At 42.9% G+C, this 9331-nt stretch overlaps 1 protein-coding gene across 8 annotated transcripts in view; it reads left to right on the top strand.

Annotated features, from left to right (window-relative positions):
• Positions 1–6156: 6156 nt before the first annotated feature.
• Positions 6157–9331, top strand: part of LOC109639951 (voltage-gated potassium channel KCNC1-like) — a 74408-nt gene continuing 71233 nt past the window's right edge. For 5 of the 8 annotated variants that reach the window (XR_011241081.1, XR_011241080.1, XM_020103692.2 and 2 more), the window contains exon 1: positions 6157–6870. Coding sequence is in view for 4 of the 8 variants with exons in the window: in XM_020103692.2 (XP_019959251.1) it covers positions 6328–6870 (543 nt within the window). In the remaining 4 variants the exon portion in view is untranslated. The remainder of the gene's footprint in view (positions 6871–9331) is intronic. The other 3 variants (XR_011241082.1, XM_020103694.2, XR_011241083.1) reach the window with 2 other exon arrangements.

Raw genomic sequence — 9331 nt, 5'->3', positions numbered from 1 at the left:
CAACATAATGTCTCTGAAAGGAAGCTTTTCATTGGCCAACTGCTAAATCAGTCGGGTTAAAGATGAGACCTCTGCTGCTTCTCATTCACGTTCAGCACCACGGACAGCGACAGCAGCCTCTGCTCTGCTTTGTTATGAAGAGGAACGAGTCCTGTGCTATTAGGTCACATAGAGGAAAAAAACTACATAATAAATCTTTTTTGATAATGTATTCTTCGTCAGCTGATTTTGACAAATATTCATTTGTACAGTGAAATCTGTCAGACCTAAACCTTTGGCTCTGTGAGCTCTAAAACTCCTAAAACTTGCTCCCTCAGTCACATTTTTTTACTTTATCAGCTAAAGGTTTAAATATACAGGTTTTATACTTGTTTGTTGTAGATGAGAGTTTTTGGGCAAGGGCTGTTTTTACTTTTTTACTGCTGCTAAATAGAACACACACACACACACACACACACACACACACACACACACACACACACACACACTGATTACTCTCTCTCTCTTTCTCTCAAACCATTTCAAGATAGTGATAGGACTTCATAAGGAAGCATGAACAGAGGCGGGATTTTCAAAATAAAAGCCTGCAGAATGTTGGAGGATGGAAATTTGCATGAACATTTTTTTTTAAAACCGCCACAAACATGCACCAATCATCTGATATGAACACACACTGACTCCTGTGCATCCTCAAGCATCAGGCACACATTCAAACTTTCTCGGGAGGAATATTCTTTTCCTCAACTTCTTTTTTCTGTTAGTGTCATGGATTATTTATTTATGGGTCTATGAACTATTTTTGGAACACTTTTGGATGCTGTGCCTGTGTGTGTGTATGTGTGTATTTGTTTGTGTGTCTGAGCTCGGCCATTTACTGCCAACTCATTCAACCACCTGCATTTTATTCATCAAACGACTGCTGCTCTATATAAACTGAGCCCCAAACCAGCTGTGTGTTGGTTGTCTGTTGTTAAAACAGGTAGAATGTCCACTACTGGCCAGGAAAAAATGCCAGAACACGGAATGAAGACCTGCATCTTCCTGTCTTGCGATAACAATCAAAGCCTCCATTGAAACATTGAAATGCTGGAGTGCTTTTACTTTGTTCAAGAAGTGTTGGATCTGATGAATTTGGAACTCAGGAGTCTAGATCCATTGTTATGTTTGTCATTGCTTTGGACAAGGTATTTAATATGCTTTCTAACTTTTAACTTTCCTCTGTGTGTGTGTTCCGCTTCAAGAGTCTAAAAATACACTAAAAACCTCAACATCCTGTTAGCATTGTATTGTTTATAACTAATCCTTATAACAGGAGGAAGGTGAGGAGAGCCAGCAGCACTGATGCACTACCTTCCACAGCTTTAAGCTAAATGTTAAGGAAATTTTAACAGGCTTTTGTTCCTAGTTTAACATGAAAACATGGTAATGTTGGTTGATTACTGCAAAACGTCCAGGTGAAGGCCATCAGTTGTACAGGTATATATTAAAGCAATACAAATCTAGACTCAGTGACGGCACTGCAGTTTTATGGTAAAAAAAGAAAAGAAAGGACATCGAGGGAACCAGTGCAGAGCCTGTTACACCTGCTTGTTTGTTTGCCCTGTGTTAATGCTCTGGGGGTGAGTGAATGAATGAGTGAGGTGTGTGGGTGACTTAACAATATGTAATAATGTTCTCATTCATCAAAGTAAGAACATAGAGCAATGTAATACAGCACGGGAAATAACAAAAATCCTTAGATAATTATTATTTTTACATCTGAAATGTTTCAAGTCATTACAAGCAAATGAGATCAAGTCTGAGTAAAGTCTTGAGTCATTGGGGTTAAAGTCCAAGTGGAGTTGCGAGATTTTGTAGAAGTCATCAAAATCATGACTTGAGTCCAAGTCAAGCGACTCAAGTCCAAACCTGTGGTTTACAGTTTATAAAGATTTAGTTGTTAATGTTTTTCATAAAATGAAATTTTATCATTGTTCATTTATGTGGCCTATTTATAAGCTTGAATAATTTATGTAACTGCTTTTATTTTTTCATACACAACATCTCAGCTATTTCAGAGATGTGTTAAGCAATCTTCACACCCAAGTTCACAGATTTTCAAAATAAAAACTCTGTAATTTAGCTGGATGTAAAACATAGCAATAAAATGTTGTGCTTTTACTGTGAAAACAAATTGCCAAACAGTGCGTTATTCTATGACTGTTGTCACCATGATGAAGTCAGAACCTGCTGCACCTGTGTCTGTGTCATACTATCAAAATGACCTCTCTGAAATTTTGACCAGTGGTTCGACCAAGCTGCTGACCGCTGCTGTTGTTAATCTGTAGTTGTAAGAGAAGAAATGTTCAACTCGGTCCACTGTTAAGTCATGCTGCCCCTCCCCCCTCCCACTCTCACACACACACGCACACTGACTGCTAGAGTGCTGGTTACTTCATTATTAATTTTTTTTGTATCAATATTGAACATATGGTGTTTCCACATTGCACCAAACTCAGCACTCCAATTCCCATGATGCCTGTTTGCTGTCTAATAGATAACACTGACATTTCCCTCTCAATATAAAGCTACAACCAGTATCTGGTTAGCTAAACGTAGCACAAAGAAGGGAAACAAGGGAAACAGCTAGCCTGGCTAGGTCCAAGAGGAACAAAATCCACCTTCAAGCATGTCTTTTAAGTGTTGAAGTTATTACATCTTGGTTTTTTAATCCTCTGAGATCCTCCTCTGGAGCTGCGTTCACCTTCGCACGCATACACTGCACATTAGCCCTCGCCCAAGGGTGTGGGGGGTGCCCCGTAGAGAGACTGAAAGCATGCTGTAAATGATGCCATTTCGAATTTTAATGTCAGGGCTTCCGGACACTTAGATGATACCAGGCCAGCAGTATGGAGGCATGTAATGTTATTATTATTAAATTTATTGTGTGTTGATAATGTATCACAACTAAAGGGAGAATTGTGGATTTCATTTCTATGTTGCTCCTTGGTTTATAACCAAATACCTGCAGAAATAAGAACAATGATAATAACTGCTTCTTTACATTTTTTAAATAGAAGATGTCTAAAATCTTTTTGTTAATCTGATATAAGGAAACATGGTACGAGGAGCATATTGGGAATCAATATGATTAGAGCAAGACCCCATATAAACTCAGGTTATGCAATCCTTTCTAGAGCCATGTTTTTGGTTCATATTTGTTTACATTTTGGTGGATTCATGCCATTAAAGCTAGTTATTAGTAGTTCCTGTTTGCGATAAACACTCAGGTATTCCAACAGTTATCACTGTGTTTGATACTGAAAACAAATTTCCTATTTTTTGAATGGTGTCTGAGATAATGCTACACTGAATGATTATCACAGTGTGATTCATGTCTGTCTACTCATCAGACTATGATTTTGACTCAAATTCACCGCATGCAGTGTCATTAAACCCTTTTCAGCAGTCCTGCCCCCACCCGCACCCACCCCTGTGTCAGTCCCTTGTGGCTGTCCTACTGAGTGTCCACCTCAGCTACAGACCCCATTTTGTCATTTCACCATCACGAAAACACCAACCAGCACAGGCAAGATTACCCTGATGTGAATCCAATCGGAATGTGGCTTTGGACTTCTCTTACTACATTTTGTACTAACTGATTCTATTGAACAGGTCAGGCTGGTGAGGAGGTCCTTATTCCAAGCTAGACTATGCATGAGTTTGGATACCCATGGGTGGTTTAGGGTATTCCACTATCTGAGGCCATGGCTTCCTACGTTGTATGTGTGACGTAGAGGCTATACAGCAGAGCACAGTGCTGCAGACTGCTCTCAATAGACCAACACAGCACATTAGCTCTACACTGGAGAGAGGGGGGCAGTGGAGAAAGAAATGGAGAGAATACACTGTGAGAGAAGAAGAGAGGGGGCGAGAGATAGGGGGGGGGTAAGAGAGAGAGAGAGAGAGAGAGAGAGGAAATGGCAGAGCACTAATGATCTGATGGTCTGCAGTCTTTTCTCCCCATTTTGTGGAGCTCAGCAATACTCATTCTGCTCCTGGCCTCCCTCCCTCTCTCTCTCTTGCTGATGGAGGGACTATCTTGGAAACAGAAAGTGAGAGAGAGCGAGAGAGAGAGATAGAGAGAGAGAGAGAGAATGGGCAGTGGGCGTGAAACACTCTATCATATCCCTTCTTCTCTGCTCTAATTGAGCCAAGTGTTTTAGTAGATTGAAAGAGCGTGTGGTCGAAGGGAGTGATGCAGCGGAGAGAGAAGGAGAGAGAGAGAGAGAGAGAGAGAGAGAGAGGGTAGATGAGAGTTTAGTAAAGAAGACTCATTTTTATTCACAACACGAGACCACATTTTACAGTGTTGAGACACTGGCACTAGTATTTCAGCTGTCTTGAGATCTTTTACAGGTAGGTTTAATCATTCACATGTGATGGGATATATTTTAAAAACTGCAGACACACAATCACATCAAAAATGTTACTGTCGCAAAGGAATCCCTTTTATACAGTTTGAGGTTAAAATGTTTTACCTCAGAGAAACGGTATCCATTTATTACCTGTAAGTATAATCTGGCTGCTCATTTTCAATTTTTCCTTGAAGTCAAGTCAAAGTCACTTTGAGTGAGTGGGCGCGTTGATGACGTTTCTAACATGTGATGGATGCAAAACGGAAAAAAAAAAAAAAAAACAAGAATCGCAGGATTAAAAAGCTGTGCCATACACACAGAAGACACTGACAAAGAGGTCAACTTGGAAAGACACCGGCGTGATGTTACGTCCTGCCTGCTGCAGGCTGCAGCACGCCTCGTCTGAACACTACAGAGATTTTTCTGTTGTGGTGAACACATCTGACTGGAGAATCCTCTGTGACAGGGAATCTTCAGACCAAATGATACAGATATGTTCATGAGTTCTGTCTGAAAATGGCTTAAGGAACTATTTGAGCGATGACGCTAGATGCCAAAGGCAGATCTGTGCACCCCTTGAAACATACATACTTTGGCTCTGGCCTGCCTGAGCCTTGGTGTGGTCAGAGTCTTTACAGTGTGACAGTGAGCTTACTCTTCAAGGGTGCTTGCAAAGATTGGCCCTATTCACTTCCAATATTGTGTTGTGTGTCTGCCCATGTCCATTGTGGTTATGATGTTTCCCAACAGATTAAATGAGTTCCCATCATCAGCGAAGGCTTGCTTGTTTATCATGTCTTCTTGGAGATTCATCTGTAGCTTCTGACACCAGCCCAGACTGGCTCAAAAGAGGTGGTGAGGTGACAAACCTTTACTAGTCAAATGCATTTCACCATTACTCTGCTGGAGTTCTGGGGTCCCATGTCCGTTATGCACTTTACCCACTTGTAAATCTTGTCATAGGAGAAAGCTGTCCATATACTTTTGTGTACTTTAAGTCTGTGTTTCTTGGTTAAGGCCACATATTTCCAATAAAATATAAATTCTACAGTTGTCATGACTTTTACATAACATGAACTGGTAAACTTAATTCTTTACAGAGCATGTGGATAATTTCTCACCATCACCCTGCATTTGCCCACTGTTTTTCTTCGAACTCCCTGGGTCCTTTCTATCTTTTTGTCTAAAATTTGTGTCACTTTGCTGTTTCCACATAAAAAATACACCTGTGCACAAAGTTGGCGCTTGACTTGCGGAACCTCGATCCCATCCAACACCTTTAGGATGAACTGGAGCATTCTCTGCAAACCAGACCTCTAAAATCAGTGCAGGAACCCACTACTCCCTGCAGCCATGCAGGTCCGAACCTGCTGCACACTGATGCTCATGGATGGTTCTGTTGTCGGTGCTTCTGGCCATGAGGGTTTGCAGCAAAAAAAAAAACAGGCCTAACTTCTTTCTCTTGCTCTCTGGTTAATTACATTTCTTTATAGTTAAGGATGCAGCAAAATCTAGTAACATTATGGGAGAATGGGAATGGATTTGTTCAACAGAAATGGTACTTTCTGACCTTAATGGCGTCAAATAATCTAGTAAAATGATTCCAGTCAGTCATTCAGACAGTCAGTCATTCAACGGGCATATCTATTGATTCATAAAATCCGCATCCCACTGATTCTCTCTCTCGGTCGCACTTGCAGACTCTCTCTCTCTCTCTCTCACACACACACACGCACACACACTCACACGCTCCTCCTTCCACTGCTCCTCTCTCCTCCTCTCAGTCTGTCCTGTGACTCCTGGTGGACACGGTATAACAGAAGCCTGCAGAGCGGGGACAGGTGTGGATGGGGAGGCGCAGTAGAAGCAGCAGCAGCAGCAGCAGCAGCAGCAGTCGGGCGCACCGACCGAAGCATGCTCCAGTGCAGCCATGACTTGCTCGGCGTCAGATAGCGAGAAGATCGTGATCAACTGCGGCGGGATCCGACACGAGACCTACCGGAGCACCCTGAAGACGCTGCCGGGGACGCGCTTGTCTTGGCTGACGGAGCCCGACGCCTACAGCAACTTCGACTACGACCCCAAGTCCGACGAGTTCTTTTTCGACCGCCACCCGGCCACCTTCGCCTTCATCCTAAACTACTACCGCACCGGGAAGCTGCACTGCCCCAACGATGTATGCGGGCCGCTCTTCGAGGAGGAACTCGCCTTCTGGGGCATTGATGAGACGGACGTTGAGGCGTGTTGCTGGATGAACTACCGGCAGCATCGCGACGCTGAGGAAGCCCTGGACAGCTTCGAGCAGCCCGAGCCGGACGCACCCGAGGATGATCCGGCGCTCACCGGCGGGGCGGACGGTGACCTGAAGCGGCTGTGCATGCAGGAGGACGGCCGCAGGGCGACGTGGTGGGAGGTGTGGCAGCCCAATATGTGGGCGCTGTTCGAGGACCCCTACTCCTCCAAATATGCCCGGGTGAGTGGCCAAGCGTCTTCCTTTCTTTCCTTCCTTCTTTCTTTCTTTCTTTGCGGCGGACACATCCACGTTTGGCACCGTTTTGGCCATTGCGCATTGTTGCGCATAAAGTAATTGCTTAAGCTGTTCTGGTTGACGAGTTCACTGCAGAGTTTCTCTGAGTTCCCCTCCTCTATTTTCCCTTGAATCTCTCCCAGTCATTTCCCCCATCTCTTTTTTCTTTCTGCTTCTCACTCAAAAGCACAGTATTCACATCTCTATAATGTGGGATCCAGTTCTCTCCTCGATCAGTCCACATTCACTGTGGACGGTGCCACATTCCAGTGATCAGCCAAGTCAGTGAAGGTGAAAATCCAAACGGATGAAGGTGATCCCGCATCCATTCATCCACTTTCTCTCTCTACAATATGGAAATAAAATTGCATCCTGTACAGCTACATCCTCACACTTTATTCAGTATGTGGCTTGTGTGTGTGTGTGTGTGTGTGTGTGTGTGTGTGTGTGTGTGTGTGAAAGTGAAAGTGAACAGGTGCATAAAGAGCCTTGGATGCATTTGTGTTTACTCATGTGTGTGGCATTTATGTATTCCAGAAGGTGAAGGCTTATGTCCATGTAGTTAAGGCACTGTGTGTGTTTGTGTGTGTGTGTGTGTGTGGTAGCTGATGGGGCAAACATTATTGTGCTATTAAACATCGTTCTTCCTCCAGCTTACATAGCAGTCGATAAGAAGTGGCTGGTCTTGAGTGATTGTTTTAATCTGCTGATGGATACATGTCCATCCAGATTTGATCAGAGCACAACACTGATGAATCAAAATGCCATGGTTACCCCTTTATTTTGAGACAAACATATTGCTGCTTTGAATTTGACCTGGAATATTCTGCGCTGCTTGACAGCACGTAACATATGATTATTTACTGCAGACGTCACTGTTCTAGCATCACAGAGGGCGACATGAGGAATGTCCGGATCCAATGAAGCTAAAACGTTAAGTGGACAGGTCTCATCTTTCAGTAGTTGTATCAAACAACACTGCAAATCACAAATTACATAGAAGTGCAAGCTCTGTATGAATTCCTCTTCAGCCAAGTATAAAGATATATGATAAATAGACTGTAGGCCTATTTATATACCACTTTTGTACAGTACAAGTTAAATTCACCCATTCACACACACAGCGCTTCTATATACAGTGCTTTTTCTATCACACACCATTCATACACAGTTGACAAGCCGTCAGGAGGAATTTGGGGTTGCATTATCTTGCCCAAGGTCAATGACAATGGACAATGCCTAGAGACACTTTGGAATGGGGATCAAACCACCAACCTTGTGGTTAGTAGACAACCCTCTCTACCTCCTGAGTTGAAGTGGTTAATGGTGTCTCCTGGTAAGTTAACTGTTAGCCTCCATTTCTACCTGGCCTCTCTTAACCAGGGTCTTCAAAACCTCATGTGTGTGGGTGAGGTGTTTACAGGTGAGCAACCCTAACCCTTAACAGGAGGTCGAGGGACAGAGACAGGTTGACATAGTGACAGCATCTGAGTCATTAGTCACTGAGTTTTAAGTTTTTACTATTAAACATATTTTGGTATTTGCTATCCTGACTCTATCCTGATATTCCCTCTGGCAAAGAGCACATCAGCCATTGTTGTGCTTTTTACAATTGGTGGGGAACCTGCTATCATATTTAAAACCTACCTGTCTACTTCAACAAAATGCTGATCAGCTTTTTTGCGCAACCAATACCGTTTTTACACACTATAGCTGCTTTCTGACATGAACTGAACTCTGGAAATCCTTCAGACATTCTCCAGGGGACCAACATGTGTGAACGCAAATGTCCGAATTGAAAGCCTCTGGACTTTTTGTGGACTTTCTCCGGCCAGTCCCCAAGTAAGAAGTCTGCAGAAGGTGCAAAGGAGAGAACACAGCAGAGGATCCTCTGCGGGATTCACTGTCAGCAAGTGATCGTGTTGATGATGTTTCTAGCACGTGACAGAGGCAAAAATGAAAACAATAGAACAATAACACTGCAAATATCTCTTGATGAAAAAGCAGGGGCCCCACAGGTAGAGGACACAGACACAGATCAATAGAGAATTTGGGGATATGGGCAGATGATGGTGTCAATGTGCTACAAACGAAAACATGTGAACCTGCAGTGGAATTTATACATTACTTCCTGCCTCTATTAATGGGCTTCATCCAAGAACTCGTCACACAAACAGATTTGTTCCGTGTGGTGCATATGAGGGATTTAGGAGAACTTGTCATATTTGCCAATTGTCTTTCAGGTATGAACACAATTTACAAGTGGTCCTGTTGAAGATTCACGTGAAATTAGTCCGCTATTATTCGGTTTTTTACAAGTTTCAAGTTTTTTACTAATGGATCCTATATTTCGTTAGTTCGAAGCAATTCTAAATAAATAAATAAACCACACATTTTCCTGTTTATA

This window comes from Paralichthys olivaceus, chromosome 5 (assembly GCF_024713975.1).
Source record: "Paralichthys olivaceus isolate ysfri-2021 chromosome 5, ASM2471397v2, whole genome shotgun sequence".
In the NCBI taxonomy this organism is placed as follows: domain Eukaryota; kingdom Metazoa; phylum Chordata; class Actinopteri; order Pleuronectiformes; family Paralichthyidae; genus Paralichthys; species Paralichthys olivaceus.
The sequence above is the reverse complement of the archived record's forward strand: the minus strand, read 5'-3'. Positions and strand labels throughout refer to the sequence as shown.